The sequence below is a fragment of the Triticum aestivum genome, chromosome 6D (genome assembly GCF_018294505.1).
Source record: "Triticum aestivum cultivar Chinese Spring chromosome 6D, IWGSC CS RefSeq v2.1, whole genome shotgun sequence".
In the NCBI taxonomy this organism is placed as follows: domain Eukaryota; kingdom Viridiplantae; phylum Streptophyta; class Magnoliopsida; order Poales; family Poaceae; genus Triticum; species Triticum aestivum.
In genome coordinates this window covers 104936761-104959784 of record NC_057811.1, presented here as the reverse complement: position 1 = coordinate 104959784, position 23024 = coordinate 104936761, and the positions used below count along the sequence as shown (strand labels likewise).

Below are 23024 nucleotides of genomic sequence, written 5' to 3'. Positions count from 1 at the left end.
GAGGGGCTGTGGACAGCTCAAGCACCCATATGTGCATGTTCATACGCATTCCCTTCTATGTATACTTAAAAGCACTGAAATATTTCCTGTGCGAAATTGATTCCAATCTTCTCACTTACGCAATGAGGGCTTCAACCGTTTTCAAAAAAGCACAATCTGTTTCAGTGCTCCATACCCGATTGGTTTCATGCATACCAAAACGATCAAGGTTTAGGTGAGCTCTGAACAAAACGAGTAACACCCACCGAGTAGTCCTGCAAATGAGGTGACACACATTACCATGTCCAGCCGAAAGGAGAGGTTGTTCAACTGACTAATAACCTTATCTTCCCTCACTTGGCTCTCTCCTCCAATCCATTAACCTTATCTTCAACCGTTTTCAAAACACCGAATGACTTTTTGAAGTCGATCGTGCACGTAATGGAACCTTTATAATTATACAGTAATATAAACACCCTGCTAGACAAAGGTGGGTTTCTCTGCTCTCTTTCTGTTGAGTGTTTCTCTCATTTTGGTGCTAGAACGGGGCATGATTTAGGTCGCTAGCTTGTGAAAAAACAAACATTCATTTTGAAATGAAACGGGCGCAGTGAAACATGCTTCACGTACGCTAGCTCCCATGCAAAAATTATTAGTTAATAAAATTCACAGGGGTGAGATAAAAATATTCATGTAAATTCATGCAAATTTGGCGGATGAGATAAAAAAAGGATAAGCGTTCATCGGACGGTTTGGCATGCGCAACGTACGTTGCCGGCTTATGCGCGCAGCTGAAGGGCTTGATCGTAAGTATTTGTTCAAGCGTGGCATGGGCATTGTGCAGAACAAGCTTGGTTGCCATAGTATTTACTGTTTTGACATGCAAACATATCACATCTCATCAGCGAAAGAACTCATGCTCGTGTTGAAGTTAAACAGCGGAGGACACACGACAGATTCAGTAGACAATGCTACGTTTTACAGTAACACCACAACGGTAGCAAAACCCACATGCATGATTTTTTCGACAAAGACCCACGGGCATGATAGCACGCTAACTCTGGACGAACACAAATCAGCAGCGGGTAACCAAGCAACCTGCATTATTATTCAGACTACATATTACTTAATCTCCAATGAGAATAATGGCCCTGCATGCGTTGGCAGGGACTCGCAGTCACAGCCCTAGACATTGGGCTTGTAGGCCGGCGGCGTCGATGGCGGCTCCTCATAGTCGGCGGCGTCGGCGGCGGCCTGTACGCCAGCGGAGTCGGCTTCCGCGCCGTGCTCGAGGAAGGGAGATGGCATCGGGGCCGGGGCGTATGGGGGTGGCGTGGGTTCAGGAGGGGACGGAATGTATGGGGGCGGAGTGGGCTCAGGAGGGGACGGAGTGTACGGGGGCGGCGTTGGCGTGGGAGGTGTAGGTGGGCGGGGGAGAGGGCGAGGGCGAGGGCGCGGCGGAGACGGACGCCGCTTCCTGTGGGACGTGGTGAGCGGCGTCGGGGCGGGGTCGTACCCGCCGCTGTCCGCCTGCTGGGTCTCCAAGGCCAGGCTCAGGAAGAGCAGGGCCACCAGGAGAGCGGCTTTGCCACCCGCCATTCTCTCACTCCCTCACGCACTGCAAACTTCTTGGCTCGATCGGTGTGGTTCTGGGAAGAAGAGTGCACCCATACCACTGCTTATATAGACGGAGGGAGGAATCGAGTCCTTGCTTGTGCGCGCAAGCGACGGAGCTGGCACTAGCTATGTGGGGAGAATCGGCATGCGGGGGAGGTTGGACGACTCATCTCGAGTTTCTCTAGATGAGTGTGTCTAGGCATGTGAGCTGCCCTGCCGTGCATGTGATTGTGTAACGCCGGAACTGGGCAGACCCTCATGAACGGCAGTGTCAGCTGGAGTGCTGGTACAACCAACCCGAACAAGGTAACCAACTGCCATGGTGATGCATGCCTTAGGCCGATCTGTTCTTCTCACGGCCGGCAGTAATATGCCTCGATCATGGTGTTCACGCGGGCTGCATTTTAATTTCTTTTCTTCCCAGTTGATGGCAACATAGGCACTCAGCAGCGTAGAGTGATTCGGTTTAGATCAAGGAGGAGAAAGAAAGTATCGCTGCTAACTCTGTTCTGACTAAGAATAAATTCAGGAAGTGGCTGGCACTCTGTAACCTTGTGAATACTGAATACAGCACACTTAACTGACAGGAACAATGCAGAGACTTCTCTGCGAGCAATGCTAAATGGGGTAGCTTTTACAGGTTCATTGAGTTATCGAGGTTAAATTCCTGCAGATCCAATGCTTTTACTATGTTATTATTTAATTATATAAACTAATTAAAAAAATGTTGCTAGTCAGATATGAATTCTTGGATGAGTTGCAGGAGCCAGCAATAGTTAATTAACTTTTCTTGAGCGGTAGCAATAGTTAATTGGGTCTGTCTAGGAACTATGTCACATCTAAGCTTATGTCCACTTTGTTTGTGGTCTATTTTTTTTTTTCTTGTTGCTACATTATATACTTGTAGGAGCTTAGATGTGACATCCTTAAAAAACATCTAGATGTGAATTAGACAAACTGTAGTTAATTAACCATTGTTAACTCGTTTACTAGTTGACAACTAATTATGCCCTATTGATGTCTAAAAAATAAAACCAATTATGCCCTACCGTGATCAGGCCATGACTATATGAGTTAAGCCACATATTTGCTGGGCTATTGAGGCAACTGGGCTACTATCTTTAGTTGGGCCAAGAAGTCCAAAACGGGAGCCATGGAAGGGAAACGCACAGGCAGTGTTTCTAACGGCTCCCTGTTAACTTGTTTAGTCCCCCACATCGCCAGTGCAAGCAGGGCAGTCCGCCAAGATAGTTATAAGAGGAGGCGGAGGGCAACACTCTAAAGCATACCTTTTTCGGTCTTTTGGCTAAGATCAAGTGTAGTATCTGTTCTTATCAGTTTAATATTTGATATATGGGCCATGTGCCCACAATGATATTAAATTAATTTTTTGTGGGGAGGGTCCACCACAGTGGCTGGCCACTGGGGCCCTCGGGTGTCGCCTGGGTGTTGCACTACAGCCCAGGCAGGCGCACCCTAACCAACACAAAGTAAACATTTTTAATTCTAATTGCTTTGGCTAACCCTGTAATTAACCATCATTTTACCCCACACAAGGTTAAAAAAATGGGCCTAAACGCCTATTACTGCTATTTTACTAGTGTTGAGTCCTTTTTGTTTGTGCATAGCAAGCTGTTACTCCATCCGTCTAGGTGTATAAGTCATCTTAGGTTGTGCACCGTGACCAAGGCGGAGGGGAAAACGAGAGAACTTAATGTCCTTTTGCTAATTAATAGCATTGCATGCAATGAACTAACCATTGCATGCCATGTTTGTTAGTCTCAAGTCATTAAAAGCATGCACGGCTCACATCTTTTATTGGTTGATACGTCATGAAGAAACGAGGAGGGAGTTAATGTACCGTGCCTAAGTGTTTTGGGATTATTTCGTTTTCGTAAGGTGATTTACACACCTAGACAGAGGGAGTAGTATTGTGGAGTACATAGCAGTGGCTCACACGATGTAGCAATTTTTCTTCTTGACTTCCTGTCTTGCCTTAAACTTTCTGGGATCCCGTCGTAATGATATGACATGGTTCCTTTAAACAAAGGAAATCCGAAGCTCTTGCAGGCAGTGTATACTTTGGCGCTGTTCTGAAGTTCTTAATGAACACTTGAATAATCCTTTCGTGTTTAACTTTAACATAAAAAAAAAATTCTTGATTGTTTTCTGAGATAGCGGACCGCTCATGCCAAGCGGTACTTGAACATAATGCTTAGGCCGTCATAGTACTGCTATGAAATGCAGCATATACTGTGGGAAAAGAGTAACATCCGCTTACTTTGTGAGGATCTCCATTGTGTCAATGGTTTAGTCGTTAGTCAAGGAAGGCTTCAGAGTCTGACGGCAAGAAGAAGTGCAGTTTTCTAGTTTCATGGACAACGTGCCATGTGAGAACTTGCAGCTTCAGGGTGAATTATTCTGACAGAAACATAATCAGGCTGGCTGCTTGACATTTTATTCTCTTGTCATTGAACAATGAACATATATGGTTGGTTATAAAGAATTGCATTTCTGCAGGGTATATTTCTGTTGTAATATTCCGAAGATGTTGTGTTGACGCGGACTGCACTTTAATCTCTTTCCAATTGAACATAGGCATTCATCGGCGTACAATGGTTCGGTTTGGATCAAGGAAAAGAAAGGAAGTATCGCTGAACGCGTGGCTACTAATACTGTTTCTGATTAAGAATTAATACAGCAAGTGGCTGGCACTCTGTAACCGACATGGACATTGCAGATTAGACGTGGTGGCAATGGTCTTCACAGGTTCATCAAGTTCTTGAAGTTAAATCCCTGCACACCCAAGTGAAAAACGATTGCCTTTATTATTAAATAAAATAAACTAATTTAGGAAACGTTGCTAACCCAAGCTAAAATATGAATCATTCGGTGAGCTGCGTGCTAGCAATGCTTTTTTTATGGGAAGTATTAGTTAGTTAATCATGTCGTTTTGGCTACTTGACAACTTTGATTATGTACTATCATGGTCGGGCCACGAGTATGAGTTAAGCCACATTATTGGGCTGTCGGGGCATCTGAGCCACTATCACTTAGTTGGGCCAAGAAATCCAAAACAGGAGAACCGGTAGTGAAACGCAGAGGCAGGTCTAATGACTCTGTTAACTTGTTCGGAACTCTTGTTTTAGTCCCACCTCGCCCGCGCAAGAAGCACAGTGAGCCAACCGAGCTATAAGAGGAGACCCAGGCTAGCGTTCCAAAGCATACCTTTCTCGGCCTTTTGGCTAAGATCAAGTGTAGTATCTGTTCTTATCAGTTTAATATCTGATATGTGGGCCATGTGCCCACAATGATATTAAATTTATTTTTTGTGGGGGAGGGTCCACCACACTAGCTTGCTAGTGGGGCCCTTGTGTGTCGCCTGGGCGTTGCACTATTGCCCAGGCCAGGCGCACCTCAACCAATATAAAGTAATCTTTTTTTTGTTTTTTATTTTGAGTATCAAACAATGTTTGGTTTGATGATAACAGAATAGCTATTTGTCTTGATAGTTGTCTCTTTCTTCTTCATTTGCATTGCAATGGCCATTTTATAACCTAATGGAGTCGGCTCTCTGTTATATGAATCAGTTTTGAGTCATACTCAACTGAAAGCGAGTTTGAGTTGTACATACTCAACTGAAAGCGATTTCTTGTTGCTAGGTGCATCGCTTTTTTTCCACTTGGAAGCAACATCTAGAATATATTTCCCTATGAACGTGTGAGATTGCCTATATGGTGTTAGAGTTGAATTTCCGAATATTTGCAAGTGATGGATATCTGCACTATATTCAGTTCAATAGATAGCAATGCACCCCTATCTCAGGAATGCACTTTCAGAGTTGTACTGATGACTGTACTTGTGCAAGGCGAACTGAAATTGAAATATTGAATGTACACCTGCAAGAAAAGAGATGACCTACACGAGAGCAAAGGCTAAGGTATGCTCTGGTATGTGCAATCTTGTTGTATCTTCGTGTAAGAAAACTGGAGTGGTTCCTATGCAACTGTCATGGAAACCAGATGCTCATTCTTCAGTTGGTTGCCTATATAAGCAAGGAGGCCCCCCTTTGTCGCCATTTCGGAGTTCTTACCCTAGTAAGTCGCTTTTGTCCAATTAAGTTCGACACAATCCTAGCTCCCTGATAGAACAATGATGTGACACGCAGCTAGCGTGCCGTGGCAAAAATAAAACAGACGCGTGTGTTGTGCCTTGCTGGGTACAACAGCTTCAGTGGTCTACTCAAGGAAGACTTTAGAGTATGATGGCAAGTGCTGTTTTCTAGCTTCATGCCTTCATCTCTTCCCCCGGCGTACCCACATTGCCTGGTGACACTCTTCTTCCGGCTTCATCGGAGCATCATATCATTCTGGACCATGGATTGTGACTTTGTGAGGACTTGCACTGGCACCATGACTGATTCTTCATCCGAGATGTATCGGAGTTGGGCTCACCAATTTAGTTGAACATTTCTTTGGGTTATAGTTCTGGCTAAGTCATTCCTAGATTATGTTTTTTTTTAATTGTTTCGATTCCTGTTGATGATGTCGTGTTGATTCTGTTCGTCCGGCTAAGACATGATTTCTCAGATGCGCTGCCACGTGTTGAAAGAAATTACTACCGTGAGGCCATGGCTTTTTTTAGGCTACCGTGAGGCCATCAGTATCAACTAAGAAATAACGTTAGTGGGCCACTGAGGCAGCTGGGCTGCTATACTTTAGCTGGGTCAAAACAAGTCCAAATTGAGAGAAATAGCCAGGACGCAGGGCAGACATGTTGACGCACGACATGTGTTCTAATGATCTGTTGTTGGTTTAGTACCACCTCGCCCGTGCAACAGAGCGGAGAGGTTGAGAGAGCTATAAAAGGAGACCCTGGGCACCATTTTGAATCATATCTTTCTCGGCCTTTTCGCTAAGATCAAGTGTAGTATCTGTTCTTATCAGTTTAATATTTGATATGTGAACTACATGTCCACAATGATATATTAAATTTATTTTTTATGAGGGAGGGTCCACCACACTAGCTTGCTAGTGGGGCCCTCATGTGTCTCCTAGGCGTTGCACTATTGCCTAGGCTGGCGCACCTCAACCAATACAATGTAAAAATAATAGTCGTCCAAATTTAATACTCCACTGGCAGGAGTACATGGTTGATTTACGTTATTTCACTTGGGGCATTATTTGAAATAGAAGTGCCTTGTGTAAGATTGATTTCCTTCGGAATAGAATCTATCTATCAAGTGTGCTAGTAGAGTTGATCTTCTGAATATTTGCAAGTGACGGTTTTCTGTACTCCTATGTGAAGAGTACTATATTCAGTTCAACAGAACAGCGCCGCTATGTGAAGAATATATACGTTTTCAAGTTCCACTTAATGACTGTACTTGTGTAACATTTTGCATCACAGGGCGACATGGAATTTTCCATGTGCACCTGCAATAAAGGAGATGAGCTGCACAAGAGCAAAGGCTAAGAGGGAGGCATGTGAAATGTTGTGCTGTCTGTATAGTTTTCCCAAGCGACTAATATGGAATCCAGATGGCTATTTTTCTGCTGGTGGCTTGTATCAAAGAGGAGGCCCTCCTTTGGCGGCATTCTGGAGGTTCTTCTTCTGAGTAGTCGCTTAAGTTCAATTTAGTTGCACACAATCCTATCTCTCTGATAAACCAATGGTGTGAAAATGCAGCTAGTCTACAGTCTTCAGAGAGTAAAGGCAAGAGGAGGTGCAGTTTTCTAGAGTCATGGGAAGCGTGCCGGCGTTGCCTGGTGAATTGCGAGGACTTGCGGTGGCACCATGAGTCTATGACTGAGTCCTCCGATTCATATCGTAATCGGGCTAGTTGCTCGTCAGCTTAGCTGAACATTTCTCTGGGTTATAGTTCCGTTCTGTTGGCTAGCTGATGCTGTGTTGATGCTGGCTGCACCTTAGGTCCTTCCCAGTTGATGGCAATATGGCAATGACCAGTGTAGCAGAGTGGTTCTGTTTCGAGAAAGAGAGAACAGAAGTATCGGTATACATGTGGCTACTAATACAGTCTTGTGATTAGGAAATACAAATAAGTCGTTGCAATAGCTTTCACAGGTCCATCAGGTTGCTGATGTTAAATCCCTGCCCACCCAAATGACAAAATCTTGCTTTTTATTACGTTTTTATGACTAAGTTAATTCAGAAAACGTTGCTAATCCAGGCTAAGATATGTCATTTTTTGCTACTCGACAGATCAGAAAGGACTCCCTTCAGGTCACGTTATTGGGCTGTTGAGGCATCTGGGCTGCTTGCTATAGCTTTTTAACTGGGCCAACCGGCCAACAAGCCCAAACGGGAGAAACTAGCCAGGACGCACAGGGACAGGCTTCTAATGACCGTTGGTTTAGTACCACCTCGCCCGTGCAACACAACGGAACGGTTGACATAGCTATAAAAGGAGACCCGCACCAGAGTTTCAAAGCATACCTTTCTCGGCCTTTTGGCTAAGATCAAGTGTAGTATCTGTTCTTATCAGTTTAATATCTGATATGTGGGTCATGTGCCCACAACGATATTAAATTTATTTTTTGTGGGGGAGGGTCCACCACACTAGCTTGCTAGTGGGGCCTTCATGTGTCGTTTGGGCATTGCACTATTGCCAGGCAGGCGCACCCCAACCAATACAAAGGAAAAAAGTTAGTCTTGTATTAACATAATAATGTGTGTGCCAAGATCCACCAAAATGATTGTTGTTTGTGCAAAGCTTAGACCCGATGTTGCAATATAATTGTTTTCCTAATCCTTTATTATCGAAAGAAAATGTGTGAAAAGATCCACCACAGTGCTTGTTGCTTGTGCAAAGCTTGCACAAGTAGTATATTACACCGGATGTTGCAGTCAGTTATTTGTTCTTGTCCCATCTCCCTTTGTTTCCTTATCTGAAAAAATTCTGAATAATATGACATGCATCAAGCATGTTTTCTTGAAACAGAAGAAGCTAGATGCTTATGTTGTACAATGTCAGCGGTATAGTCAAGGAACATTTGGAGGGCCCTGTGCTCTTGCAGATTTGCATGTTGTTACTTCTGGGTTCAAGTAGACAGGGTAGCGATGGACTCGCAGAGAAAAAATAACTGAATCTGACAGAACAGAATCAACTACTACCTCTGTAACTAAAGAAACATCATATATTTAGTTACAGATAGTAGTTGATCGCCAGTTCAGTTGAAAAAGTTATGACGCTCTTCAGTCTTTAGTATATGTGGTTTCTTTCAGTTTTTCGACCATTACTCCGTGCAGAGTGCTTGATAACATTTGTGCTCTGATTGAGAGAAACAACAAGCTGGCTGGCTGGCACTCTGTTTTGCCGCTCAAAGCTGAAGGAGAGGACCGGCGTCACCACAGAAGATAGAACAACAACTTTGACCGGACAAACTACAAAATTCTGTTACAGGTTGTATTGGAAATGAGAAGTTAAATGCTCAAGAAGCGAGGGCTTGCGCTTTTCTTGACTCGGTCTAGTCACTTAACCCACTTATGTTGACGTAGTAGAATTCGGAACTATCTCCAGAGAGGAAAATGGTGGCTACAAATGCTGCTGCTGATCAAATAGGTGCCAATTCTGAAGTTTCTGTATGCACCACAATCCCTTAACCTGCTTGCTTCTTTTTTTTACAAATGCTAGCTTAAGCTGCTGGTATGATAGTGTCACGTCATGACATCTTTCTTGCTATCTATGATGTGATTTAATCATTTTCTTCTTAGTTGTGTTACTACTCTTGTATTAACAAAATAAAAATTTGTGTGGTTGAAGATGCACCACAGTGCTTATTGTTTGTGCAACGCTTACACCGGGCTAGTTGCTCGTCAGCTTATTAGTTATATCTCCGTTTTCATGTGTAGATGATGCTTTGTTGATGCTGGCTGCACATTAGGTCCTTCCCAGTCCATGTGGCTACTATTCCACTTCTGATTAGGATATGCGTACAAACAAATCGTTTCAATAGCTTTCATACGTCCATCAAGTTGTTGAAGATAAATCCCTGAACACCCGAATGGCAAAAGCGCTTTTATTATGTTTTTATGACTAAATTAATTCAGAAAACGTTGCTATTCAAAAAGATATGTCCTTTTTTGCTACTTGACAGAAAGTACTCGGGCTGAAGTCTGAACTAAGAGGCCACGTTATTGGGCTGTTGAGGCACCTGGGCTGCTTACTATAGTTTTTTAGCTGGGCCAACCGGCCAACAAGTCCAGAATGGGAGAAAATAGTCAGGGATGCACAGGGACAGGTTTCTGATGACTCTAGTGGTTTAGTACCACCCAGGTCATCAGTTTGAAGCATACCTTTTTCGGCCTTTTGGCTAAGAGCAAGTGTAGTATCTGTTTTTATCAGTTTAATATCTGATATGTGGGCCATGTGCCCACAACGATATTAAATTTATTTTTTGTGGGGAGGGTCCACAACATTAGCTTGCTAGTGAGGCCCTCACGTGTCACTTGGGTGTTGTATTACTGCCCAGGCCAGGCTCACCCCAACCAATACAAAGCAAAAAATAGTCTTAATTATGTTCCTAATCTTGTCTTGACAATTAACAAAAAAATGATTGAAAAGGTTGCGTTCTCAAATTCTGAAGAAACCAGGTGCCCCAGAACAGAATCGGCTAGTTGATTGCCAACTCAGTTGAAAGTTGGTGTTATGAAAATTCAAAAAAAGTTGGTGCTAAGATTTATATTTTTCTGGGGGTGATAATTATGATGTTGTTATGATGCTCTTCAGTATGTGCGGTGTGCGGCTGCACTATTTAGTGATCGATGCAGAGTGCTTCATAATATTTGTGCTTTGATTTTTCGATAAAGGGTGCTTTTTTATTAACTCATAATGTAGCATCAAGTGGATACAAAGCATAATGAGCGACACTCGGCCTCTGCATAGCTAAGATGCACACAGCCTTAACGAAGAGTCTAGCAAAAAAGTATGCATAAAAAAACGACAAGTTGGCAACAGTAAAGCCATATGAGTCCAAAACTATGCCAATGTCGACGGAGGAGGTGGACCGATCAGGAGATTATGTTGCCACCCATGTTGGGTAAAAACCTCCCTGACCACCCGCTCCAACCGCATACACACCGCCTTGAACAGCGATTGATACTCACCAGTGCGTACAACGGTAAATAACCTGCATAGAAGAAGAGGTTTTGCCATTAAAAACACAATCGTTTCTACATAGCCAAAGCGACCATAATAAGGCAGACGCTCCCACCCGTATTAGCGTACTAAAAGTATTTGGTATTCCATCAAGCCAGTGACCATATATATTGGCAACACTTGTTGGTGGATACAAATTGGACGCTATTTGGATGACTGACCATATAGAACGCGCGAACTTGCACTGAAAGAAGAGGTGTTTAATTGTCCCGTCATGAGTACAAAAGCTACACTTCTTACTTCCTTGCCAGTTGCGTCGAGCGAGGTTGTCTTTTGTTAGCACAACTCCTCTCCGAAGATACCACATGAAAATCTTATTTTTTAGTGGCATCTTTGATTTCGAGATTAGTTTATTATTATTCAATGGAGCCTCTGAGTGCGAGAGTGCACGGTACATAGAGTCAACTGTGTAGGACCCAGATGTAGTGAGATTCCAGCGAAACACACCCCTCCCTTGTGTCAAGTTAACCGAATCCAAACAGGATAGAAGATGTTGCCATGACGCAAGGCGGAGGCCAATCAAATCCCTCCTAAATGATATATTCGGCGGGGAGGAGCTGAGCACGTGCGCAAGAGTATCATTCTTATCGCGTACAATTCGGTACAAGGCCGGATACTATTCCTGAAGAGTGATGTTTCCTAGCCACCTGTCCTCCCAAAAACGTATCTCAGAGCCGTCCTTTATCGCGAATGATCCAAAGTGGAATAGATGTTTTTTTACCGCCATCAGACCAGACCAAAAATGTGAGTCACCAGGTTTCCAATACGCCTGGGACAACGCTTTTTCGCCTAGATACTTATTGCGCAACAGGGTTTGCCAAACACCATCCTCGGTAAGTAGCTTGAACAACCATTTACTGAGCAAGGCATCATTCTTAACCTGGAGGTCCTGAACACCTAAACCTCCCTGGTCTTTTGGTCGACAAACCACACTCCATTTGGTTAGCCTATACTTTTTATTTTCACTATCTCCTTGCCAAAAAAATCTGGATCTGAAGTAATCCAGTCTTTGCAGAACCCCTTTGGGAATTTGGAAAAATGAGAGCATGTAGAGAACCATGTTTGTGAAAATAGAATTGATCAAAACTAGTCGCCCTCCAACGGAGAGCAACTTGCCTTTCCAACTGCTCAACCGTTTCTCCAATCGCTCTTCAACATGTTTCCACTCCGCATTAGTGAGACGCCGATAATGAATCGGAATTCCTAAATATTTAATCGGGAATTGGCTTTGTGCACAACCGAACAAGTCAGCATATTGTGCAGCCGCTTCCTTGGCTTCTCCGAAACAGAACAATTCACTTTTATGGAAGTTAATTTTCAGACCTGACATTTGCTCAAAAGCTGAAAGCAATAGTTTCATATTTTTAGCCTTATCTAGGTCAAGTTCCATAAAAAGAATTGTATCATCGGCATATTGCAAGATAGAGAGTCCGCCATCCACAAGATGTGGCACTACTCCTGCAATTTGACCGTCTTGTTTGGCGCGTTTGATCAAAGTAGCCAACATGTCAGCGACAATGTTAAATAACATTGGAGACACTGGGTCACCCTGTCGTAATCCCTTTTTCGTCTGGAAGTAATGACCTACATCATCATTGACTTCTATAGCCACACTACCTCCAGTAACGAAATTTTGGACCCAGTCGCGCCATTTATCTGAGAAACCTTTCATTCTTAGGGTCTGTTGGAGAAATGACCATTTGACTTTGTCGTATGCCTTTTCAAAGTAAATTTTAAATACTACTCCACTCATGTTCTTCCGGTGCATCTCATGGACGGTCTCATGAAGGATTACTACTCCATCGAGTATATTTCGTCCTTGCATGAAAGCCGTTTGGGATGGCTGAACAACATGATCGGCGACCATGTTGAGCCTATTAGTCGCAACTTTGGTGAAGATTTTGAAGCTGACATTAAGGAGGCAGATCAGTCTGAACTGTTGAATAGCAGAGGTCTTTCAGACTTGGGTAAACATAAACACGTTGGTGACTGTGTGCGTGACCATGGGTTAGATTTTGTGGCAATTTCCGAGGCTGGTAAATGTGACTTTTGTGCACATGTCTTTGATCACCTATCAGGTGGTTTGGATATACATGGCATTGCTTACCACCACGTGGAAGGTCCGGAGGAATCTTACTTGGGATACAGACCACAACCATGGACTTGTTAGCTTTTTCGGTTGGTGAATTTCACATCAAATTCCACCTACGAAATAGAGCTGACAATTATACATGGAGCCTGGTTGCAGTCTATGGGGCTGCCCAAGATGAGAATAAATCCGCTTTCCTTCAGGAATTGGTGAACTTGGCTAAGGATAACCCCCATCCAATGTTTATTGGAGGCGACTTCAATATCCTTAGATACCAGGAAGAGAAAAATAATGATCGTTTTGACACATACTGGCCTTTCTTATTCAACGCTGTAATTGACAGTTTGAATCTTCGAGAAGCTAGTATGTCGGGGCGACAGTTCACTTGGGCCAACAACCGTCCGGTGCCGACATACGAGAAGCTCGATCGGGTACTCATGGATACCGAATGAGAATTAAAATTCCCTATGGTAACAGTGCGTGCCCTAGAGCGTATTGAGTCACTTTCGGACCATGCACCCATCATTCTTGATTCTAACTCTACTAGCTCTCCCACTGTTCGCCGTCCATTCAAATTTGAATTGGGATGGTTACATCGGGATGGTTTTGCGGATATAGTTAAGAATTTATGGGAGAGGTCTGCCGTTGGTCCCACACCGATTCAAAGATGGAACTTCAAAATTCCAGCCACGAGACGGTTCCTAACTGGATGGGCCAAACACACAAGTGGTATATATAAAAAAGAAAAGCAACGCCTTTCCACTATTATAGATGACCTCGACAAAATAGCAGAGATTCGCATTTTGTCTCAAGAGGAGATTGATATGAAAAATCAATCATGATGTGTTTCTCCCCTGTCTGTAGTTCAGCAGCATAGTGCCGGTACCTTGCCATAGTAATCGCCCGTTAGGACGACGCGGGATGCCTAGACCGCCGGAGGCGCCGCCTTCACTGAGGTGGACGGCGACATTCTCTTCGGCATTCCTCGACGGAAGGCAGGATTGGCGTCCCGGATCTCTCTTCCTCGACCGCCCCCATAACTTCCTCTTCCTGAGAAATGCGGACGGCAAGATCGAGGAAGGAAGGCTTCTTCGTGACGGGGAATGGGTCTCGCCGGGCACCGATATGGTCCTGCTCGACTGCGTTGTGCGCGTTGGTCACCGCGTGTTCCCGGATCGGAGGCGGCTCACCCTGGCGCCGGGAGATCTGTCGCCTAGAGTTCTCTCCCTGTCGACTTGTACTGGATCACGGTTCGGGGCTTTGCCTGTCGAGGAGGAGGAGCATGCTGAGGTTGGGGAGGTGCCCAGCTTGGCGTCTCACATGGCTGACGTGGTACTCACCGGCGGCGGGGTTGCAGACGAGGGCGGCCGTTGGTCCACTGTCAAGTCTAGGAGGAAGAAAACGAAAGAGGAGATTGCTCAGGAGTTCTGGACGGACATTGGGTACCCCACGCCGGCATCACGCGTTTGGGAACGGGGCTCGCCGTCGACATCCTCTTCCCTGCAGGTGAGGCCTAGTTCTGTTTCAGCTGATGTGCTTCAGGATGATGTTCGCAGGTCTTCGCCAGATCGTATGGACGCCGGGCCCGTGTGCAGCGATCGTGAAGTACCAGCGGCGTCTCCAAGTGGTCGCTCCTCCCCGAGGGGCGCGACGTCGCCGGAGAAAGTGCTGGCAAACTCGACGGCTCCTTCAGTTCGGGCGCAGCCGAAGGGCGTGGCCCTCGCAGCGTTTCTGCCGGCGTCGACGTCCTCTACAACCGCGGTTCAGGCGCCGGACAGGTCGTCTCCTGCAGTTACTGCTCGCGTAACGGCGGCCGAGGAAGTCGCAGCCATCGCGGGCGATCCATCGACACCGCCACTGTCTGATGGGCCAGCCTTGCAAGCGAATCGTGGACGTCCACTGCGTCAAGCCGATATCAGCCGTAGACCGGGTGTGGTTAGGTGCTGGGCACGACTTGCGAACCCTATTCGCTCCTTCGCATCGCCCTCAATCACCTCGCGCCGTTCCTACGCCGACGCGCTGCGCATCTCCTCGCCGGCTCCGATGGCTGGGGCGCCGCAGCACCCTTCGACGTCCGGCCTCGCCTCCAACACCATTAAGGCACCTGCTACAACGAACTCCATCGGCGCCTCGACCCTGGCTGCTCCTTTCGCTGGGTTTGGTCCGGCGGCTGGACCCCCTAGGTTTGGCGCTCCCGCCAGGCAACAACACTACCAAGCTGGCTCCACCTGTGCTGGTGCTGGTCAACAGGCCGCTGGCCCCAGTTCGGGCCCCTCACAAACGAGCGGGCAAGGCCTCGCTTTTGGTACTGGCGGACCATTGAAGCATGGAGGAAAGAAGAAGAAGAAGAATGGGCGTCGGCCAGGCGCACATACAACACCAACACCTCAGGCGCCCCCAGTTGCCGGAAACTTGGCCGTCTCCCACGCCATGCCACCATTGGCCGAGTCCGACGGCACGGTTGCCGCTCAACAGGACGAAGCCTCTGCCAACGTGCCTAAAACCAAGAAAGAAAAGATGCCCTGTTTCAAATGCCGGTCTAATGATCACATGTCCAGAGATTGTACTGTGGTGCAGTTTTGCTACATCTGCAACAATTTCAAGCACGCTATGTTTCGTTGTCCCGTTCTGAAGCAGCCACGGCCCTCGGCATCTTTTTGTGGACAAGGATCTAATGCTTCCATGGACCAGAGAAACGAACAAGCAAACGGGCTGGCTGGCACTCTGTTTTAGCGCTCAAAGCTGAACCAGAGGACCAGTGTCACTACTCGCCACTGAAGATAGGACATCAACTTTGACCTGACAAAGTACAAATTCCCATATAGCTTGACATGGAAATGAAAATCTGAATGCTGAAGAAGTGAGGGCTTGCACTTTTCTTGACGAGTTGACGTAGTAGAATCTGAAACTATCCCTGGTCCCTGGAGAAGTTCTGAAGTTCTGAAGAAAATGGTGGCTACAAATAGGTAGCAGTTCTGAAGGTTCTGTATGCACCACAATCCCATAACCTGTTTGCTTTTTTTACAAATGCTAGCTTAAGCTGCTGTTATGATAGTGACATGACATGACGTCTTTCTTGCTAGCCAGGATGACACCCTGATGAAAGGGTGAATCGATGTGATTTAATCCTTTCCTTCTGCACATTGTTTGCACCCCTGTTTCAAAGAACTTTTTGGTCAGCACTTCACTGATTAACTTATCGATTGCCAAGTTAAATAAACTTTTTCCAAGAACGTTCCCCTACTTAGGGCCTCATTGTTTGATTCGTCGGAAAAAGTGAAGGAAAAACAAAAGAGTAGGAATTTTTTCTATAGTGATACTATTCATCAATTTGATTCACAGGAATAGACCATAAGAAAAAGGGAGGGATTAGTTGAGTTCTTGAAGTTACTGAACCCCAAATGGCAAAAACTTGTTTTAATTACATCATTATTTAAATAAACTAATTTAGGAAACATTGCTGACCAGATACGAATTCTTGGATGAGTTTTTTTTTGAACATAATTCTTGGATGAGTTGCAGGAGCCAGCAATAGTTAATTGACTATTTTGTCGTTTACTACTTGACAACTAATGATGTACTAGCATGATTACTGGGCTGTTGAGGCATCTGGGCTACTAATCTTTAGTTGGGCCAAGAAGTCCAAAACGGGAGCACACAGAGGCAGGTTTCTAATGATTCCTTGTTAACTTGTTTAGTCCCATCTCGCCCGTGCAAGCAGCGCAGTCGTCCAAGATAGCTATAAGAGGAGACTCAGGCCAGCAGTCTAAAGCATACCTTTCTCGGCCTTTTGGCTAAGATCAAGTGTAGTATCTGTTCTTATCAGTTTAATATCTGATATGTGGGCCATGTGCCCACAACGATATTAAATTTATTTTTTATGGGGGAGGGTCCACCACACTAGCTTGCTAGTGGGGCCTTCATGTGTCGCCTGGGCGTTGCACTACTGCCCAGGCCTGGCGCACCCCAACAAATACAAAGTAAAAAACTTAGTCTTTTGATTGTAAAATATAAAATAAATTCTGGTCTTGATGATTGGTTAAAGTAAAAAAAAATCTTTTGATTTGTAATATAAAAGAATAATTTTTAGTTTTGAATGATTATTTGAATTAATTAATTGCCGGAAAGCAATTTCTTGTTTCTGCATCATCAAGCAGAAGCCGAAGGATGCTTAGCCCTTTTTTTCACTTGGGAGCAGGGAGCATTATCTGAATAGATTTCCCTATGAATGTGTGAGATTGCTTCCCTTCTTAATAGAACCTATCTATCAAGTTCTATGTGCCAGTGAGTTGATCTTCTGAATATTTGCAAGTTATATTTTTTCTGTACTCCTATGTGAATAGTACTATATTCAGATCAACAAAACAGCGCCCTGAAGAATACGTTTCCAAGTTCCACTTAATGACTGTACTTGTGTAATATTTTGTATCACAAGGCGACCTGAAATTTTCCATGTGCACAACAGCAAAGGCTGAGAGGGAGGTATGTGAGATGGTGTGCTGTCTATACGTCATGTACGAAAACTGGAGCGACTGCTGGCTTTTATAAAAAAGGAGGCCCTCCTTTGGAGCCGTTCTCGAGTTCTTCCTCGAGCAATCCTAGCTCTCTGATAAATCCATGGTGTGAAAATGCAGCAAGTCTTCAGAGAGTAACGGCAAGAAGAGGTGCAGAGTCATGGGAAGCGTGCCGGCGTTGCCTGGTGGATTTCGAGGACTTTGCGGTGGCAACATGACTGATTCGGTGATTCCTCCCAAGTCATATCGGAATCGGGCTAGTTACTCGTCAGCTTAGCTGAACATTTCTCTGGGTTATAGTTCTGTTCTAATGTCTAGATGATGCTATGCTGTGGCTGCACCTTAGGTCCTTCCCAGCTGATGGCAATATGGCAATGACCAGTGTAGCAGAGTGGTTCAGTTTTGAGAAAGAGAGAACGAAAGTATTGCTGTACATGTGGCTACTATTACACTCTTCTGATAGAAAATACAAACAAATAGTTTCAATAGCTTTCACAGGTCCATCAAGTTGTTGAAGTTAAATCCTTACCGACCCAGATGACAAAAGCTTTGCTTTTTATTACGTTTTTATGACTAAATTGATTTATGAAACGTGCTAATTCAGGCAAAGATATGTCCTCTTTTGCTAATTCGGAAAATGTTCCTAATTTAGGCTAACATATGTCCTCTTTTGCAACTTGACAGATCAGAAAGTACACCCGTGAGGCCATGGCCATGAGTCTGAACTAAGAGGCCACGTTATTGGGCTGCTGAGACATCTTTTTTTCTTTCAAAAAGGTCTTGAGACACCTGGGCTGCTATAGTTCAGCTGAGCCAACAGGTCCAAAACAAGAGAAAATAGTTAGTACGCACAGGGACTCATTGTGGATTAGTACCACCTCGCCCGCGCAGCACAACGGAGCGGTTGAGAGAGATATAGAAGGAGACCCAGGCCATCGTTTCAAAGCATACCTTTCTCGGCCTTTTGGCTAAGATCAAGTGTAGTATCTGTTCTTATCAGTTTAATATCTAATATGTGGGTCATGTGCTCACAACGATATTAAATTTATTTTTTATGGAGGAGGGTCCACCACACTAGCTTGCTAGTGGGGCCCTCTTGTGTCGCCTGAGCGTTGCACTACTGCCTAGGCTAGGCGCACCCCAACCAAAACAAAGCAAAAATTCAGTAGTTGAGTTACTACTATTGTATTAACAACAACAACAACAACAAAATGTGTGGGAAGATCCACCACAGTGGTCACATCTCCCTTTGTTTTCTTACATCTGAAATTCTGAATAATACGGCTTGCTTCAAGCATGTTTTTCTTGAAACAGAAGAAACTAGATGCTTATGTTGTACCATGTCAGGGGTATAGTCAAGGAACATTCTAATTGCAAGGATGACAGGTCTATAGCTTAAACAGAGTTGGTGCCCTATGCTCTTGCAAGTTTTGGCTGCTGTATGCTTCTGGGTTCAAATAGTCAGGATAGCGTGCGGACTCGCAGGCGCAAAATAACTGAATCTGACAGAATAGAATCATTGATCGCCACTTCAGTTTAAAAGTTGGGGGGTGATAATTATGATGTTGTTATGGTACGCATATGCTCTTCAGTATGTGTGGTGCGTGGCTGCACTATGATTTATTTCCAGTTCTTTCACTGCCGCTCAGTGATCTGTGATCGGCGCAGGGTGCTTGATAACATACATTTGTGCTCTGATTGAGAGAAACAGTAGGCGGGCTGGCTGGCGCTCAAAGATGAACAAGAGGACACAAGATAGAACAACAACTTTGACCGAACAAACTACAGTATAATTCTACGAAGTTCAAGAAGCAAGGGATTGCGCTTTTCTTGACTCGGCCTAGTCAACACTTGGCCCACTTATGTTGACGTAGTAGCATCTGAAACTACCTCCGGACAAGAAAATGGCGGCTACAGTTGCTGCTGCTGATCAAATAGGTAACAGTTCTGAAGTTTCTGTATGCACCACAATCCCTTAACCTGCTTGCTTTTTTTATTACAAATGCTAGCTTAAGCTGCTGGTATGATAGTGAGTTAGTGACATGGCATGACATCTTTTTTGCTAACCAGGATGACACCCTGATGGAAGGGAGACCCTGCAGGATCTATGTATGGCAACAACCGTACGGTACTGCCCGTCACTGAATTCGTGGACCTTGAGGACCTCCTCCGTCCTGCATCAATGGCGGCACTGGTGGCCTCATTTCTCCAGGTGACGAACTACCGTCCCGCTTCAGCTGCACCAATGGCAACTCCTCGCCTCGACCCGCCGAGTTGTCGGCCAGCGGAACAGAGTGAGCCCCAGCGACCGCCGCGATCTCAAAGCTACCGTCCTCTCTCGGCAAAGGCCGTAGGCTGTTATCAACTTGCACACCGCCGGAGCCTCGCGGATCGATGCCTCCCGTCGACTCCACGTCGAGGAGAAGGTTCCCGGTCCGCACCTCCTGCGCCAGCGCGCACCCCCAGCAGAACACCCACTGCAGATAGTCGGCGACGTCGAGCGACAGCGAGGAGAAGAAGGGTAGTCTGTTCTTGCCGGCGAGCCCGAACTTGCGCCGCATTCGCGCCCGCCAGAACCCGCCGTAGAGCAGGCCGAGCACGCAGAGCACCACCCCGGCGGCGCTGACCGCGTTGCTGACGGCCTTGCTCCGGATGTTCGTGGCGGCGTGGTTGAGCACCCACAGCGGCGCGAAGCAGAGGAGCGCGAACATGGCGCCGTGCACGTGCATGTTCCCGAACCCCAGCCGCTCCATGTTCCACCCGAACACGCAGAAGGTGCAGAGGCACGAGAGCCAGCACGCCGCCGGGTCGTCGCGCACGTCCAGCAGCCCGCCGGCCCACTCCCTTCCCGCGGGGTCGGCGATCACCGCCACAACCATGCTGTCGTCGTCGTCGCAGACTTGTTCGGGTTCTTGGTGCATGCTTTGCTCGCTTTTCCTCCCAAGCGGGCTGAGGTACATGTACAGGCCGGCGACGACGGGTGCCACGCCGCTGGCCCCGGCGAGCGTGGTCATGGCGGCGTCTGGGCGGGCTGCGCTGGAGTACCCCCAGAAGAGCCCACACACGGCGTACTGCGCGAAGCAGGTGAGGTGGAGGAGCCCGACCACCACGGACAGGTGAAGCCGCTCCCGCTGCACTTCACCCGCACCCGAGCCCTTCCGGCAGTAGGCCTTCCTGAGCTCCTTCTCGTCCCCGGGCCGCCACCGGAGCAGCAGGGCGGCGTGGTGGAAGAGCTCGGGGTGCTGGTAGATGGTCATGAGCGTGAAGAGCGCGTTCAGGATCTGGTTGACGATCTCGACCCACCGATCGCGGACGGACCTGCGCCGGAAGGCGCCGTCGAAGACGCCGAGGAGGAGGAGGCCGAGCAGGGCGAAGGACAGCGCGACGCAGACCGCCCACGCGAACTGCGCGACGTGCGCCGGGTGCTTCAGCCACCGCTTGAACGCGCTCCCGATGGGCGCCGGGCGGAGCCTCCGGATAAGACGGCGCACTCGCTCCGGGCGAGTCCGCCGGTCGCCGGCCATCGGGCCGCGTGCTTCTTGCCCGACGACGGGGTTGACGGCGGGGGCGCTGTTGCGCTCGCCGAGCTCCGCTTCCGGCTCCACCTTGGCGTGGGCCGCCGCCGTGGGGTGACCTCGGAGTGAATCCATGGGCGGACGGACTCCGTGTCGTGCAGCAACGGAATCGGTAGGGAAACCAAACTTGTAGCAGCTGCAACTAGTACGTAACAACAAAATAGGCCGCGTGCATCTAGAAACACCATGCAGGATTCAACGGAAGTAGACAAGAAGTCAAGAAGGTCGACACAGAAGAAGAATCTCACGCGGTGTGATGGTACGTATCTTGGTCAAGAAAGGCGCATAGCACACCATAACGATAAGAACTTTGAAAGTCCTCACTGATTGGAAGGATTTTCGAAGGAGTTTTGTACCATTCTAATCCTTCAATAACTTTCTTGCATGGGTTTGTTGGTTCCTAGGATTAGGGCATCTCCATGACGCCAAATTTCCTCTCGTATCCGTAGAGGACAAGTCCGTGAATACGGATACGTGAGCCGCCATCTAATACTGTCCATATGCAATTTAAAACGGATTTAAATAAACCGGATGAAAATTTTCATGCAAATAAGACGAAATTCACTTAAGTTCAAGCACAATTTATATAAATAAAAGGTCGATATTTTGACCATTTTTAGCAAAAAACTAGAAGAAGAAAAATCTAAACTCTATACCGTACGAGCACCCCGTACTTGTGGCCGCCCTGCCCTGCCACACCACCGTTGCCATCCATGTCGTCGTCATCATCGTCCCTCCAATGGCGGAAGGGCGTCGAAGGGCCACGACAGCCATGTTCGGCGGCTGCCTGCCGCTCACGGAAGAGCTGCTCCGCCTCCTGCTGCGCGAAGCGGAGGGCCGCCGCTGCCAATATCGACGGTGCCCGCGGAGCTATGTCGGCGGGTTAGACCATGCCGACTTTGGCGGATGAGTCGCTAAGCGACCACTGGTCAATCTTGGCAACCTCGCCGTCAAGGCGACGGTGGAACCTAGCAGCTATCTCCGTGGTGATGATGGAGCGTTCGAGGATCACGCGGTGGCGAGGTACGGATTGTTGTGGACCCATTTCGGCGCTGCGTGGAACTTCGCGAACGCCGAGTGGCGCGCGGCTTTGCGCCGGTCGTACCGCACTGTTGGGGAACGCAATATTTCAAAAATTTACCTACGATCACGCAAGATCTATCTATGTGATGCATAGCAACAAGCAGGGAGAGTGTGTCCATGTACCCTCGTAGACCGAAAGCGGAAGCGTTATGACAACACGATTGATGTAGTCGTACGTCTTCATGATGCGACCGATCCTAGCACCGAAGGTACGGCACCTCCGTGATCTGCACACGCTTAGCTCGGTGACGTCCCACGAACTCTAGATCCAGCTGAGGTCGAGGGAGAGTTTCGTCAGCACGACGGCGTGATGACGGTGACAATGAAGTTACCGACGCAGGGCTTCACCTAAGCACTACAACGATATGACCGAGGTGGAAATCTGTGGAGGGAGGCACCGCACACGGCTAAACAATCAACTTGTGTGTCTATGGGGTGCCCCCCTCCCCCGTATATAAAGGAGTGGAGGAGGGGGAGGGCCGGCTTCATGGGGTGCGCCCCAAGGGGGGATTCCTACTCCTACTAGGAGTAGGTTTCCCCCCTTTCCTAGTCTAACTAGGAGGGGGAAGGAAGGGGAAGAAGGAGAGAAGGAAAGGGGAGCCGCCCCCCTCCCCAATTCGGATTGGGCTTGGGGGGGGGGGCGTCCCACCACTTGGCCGCCTCCTCCTCTCTTCCACCATGGCCCATGAAGGCCCATTAACCCCCAAGGGGGTTCCGGTAACCCCCCGGTACTCCGGAAAATGCCCGAACTCATCCGAAACCATTCCGGTGTCCAAACATAACCTTCCAATATATCAATCTTCATGTCTCGACCATTTCGAGACTGCGCATGTCCTTGATCACATCCGGGACTCTGAACAACCTTCGGTACATCAAATCACAAAACTCATAATACATATCGTCATCGAATGTTAAGCGTGCGGACCCTACGGGTTCGAGAACTATGTAGACATGACCGAGACTCATCTCCGGTCAATAACCAATAGAGG

The 23024-nt window shown here is 47.0% G+C and overlaps 1 protein-coding gene and 7 non-coding genes across 8 annotated transcripts; 7 read left to right on the top strand and 1 right to left on the bottom strand.

Annotated features, from left to right (window-relative positions):
• The first annotated feature begins 2881 nt into the window (after nucleotides 1-2881).
• On the top strand, nucleotides 2882-3076 carry LOC123146461 (U2 spliceosomal RNA). Its single transcript, XR_006472733.1, has one exon. It is a non-coding gene; the product is annotated as a U2 spliceosomal RNA (small nuclear RNA).
• A 1744-nt stretch (nucleotides 3077-4820) lies between these two features.
• On the top strand, nucleotides 4821-5017 carry LOC123146725 (U2 spliceosomal RNA). Its single transcript, XR_006472913.1, has one exon. It is a non-coding gene; the product is annotated as a U2 spliceosomal RNA (small nuclear RNA).
• Nucleotides 5018-6489: 1472 nt separating this feature from the next.
• Nucleotides 6490-6687, top strand: LOC123146457 (U2 spliceosomal RNA). Its single transcript, XR_006472729.1, has one exon. It is a non-coding gene; the product is annotated as a U2 spliceosomal RNA (small nuclear RNA).
• A 1361-nt stretch (nucleotides 6688-8048) lies between these two features.
• Nucleotides 8049-8243, top strand: LOC123146454 (U2 spliceosomal RNA). The gene has a single exon (XR_006472726.1). It is a non-coding gene; the product is annotated as a U2 spliceosomal RNA (small nuclear RNA).
• Nucleotides 8244-9908: 1665 nt separating this feature from the next.
• Nucleotides 9909-10104, top strand: LOC123146462 (U2 spliceosomal RNA). The gene has a single exon (XR_006472734.1). It is a non-coding gene; the product is annotated as a U2 spliceosomal RNA (small nuclear RNA).
• A 6532-nt stretch (nucleotides 10105-16636) lies between these two features.
• Nucleotides 16637-16833, top strand: LOC123146722 (U2 spliceosomal RNA). The gene has a single exon (XR_006472910.1). It is a non-coding gene; the product is annotated as a U2 spliceosomal RNA (small nuclear RNA).
• Nucleotides 16834-18324: 1491 nt separating this feature from the next.
• LOC123146460 (U2 spliceosomal RNA) lies at nucleotides 18325-18521 on the top strand. Its single transcript, XR_006472732.1, has one exon. It is a non-coding gene; the product is annotated as a U2 spliceosomal RNA (small nuclear RNA).
• Nucleotides 18522-19088: 567 nt separating this feature from the next.
• Nucleotides 19089-21145, bottom strand: LOC123141236 (uncharacterized). The gene has a single exon (XM_044560432.1). The coding sequence runs from the start codon at nucleotides 21025-21027 to the stop codon at nucleotides 19516-19518; it is 1512 nt and encodes a 503-aa protein (XP_044416367.1). The 5' UTR covers nucleotides 21028-21145; the 3' UTR covers nucleotides 19089-19515.
• Nucleotides 21146-23024: the final 1879 nt, after the last annotated feature.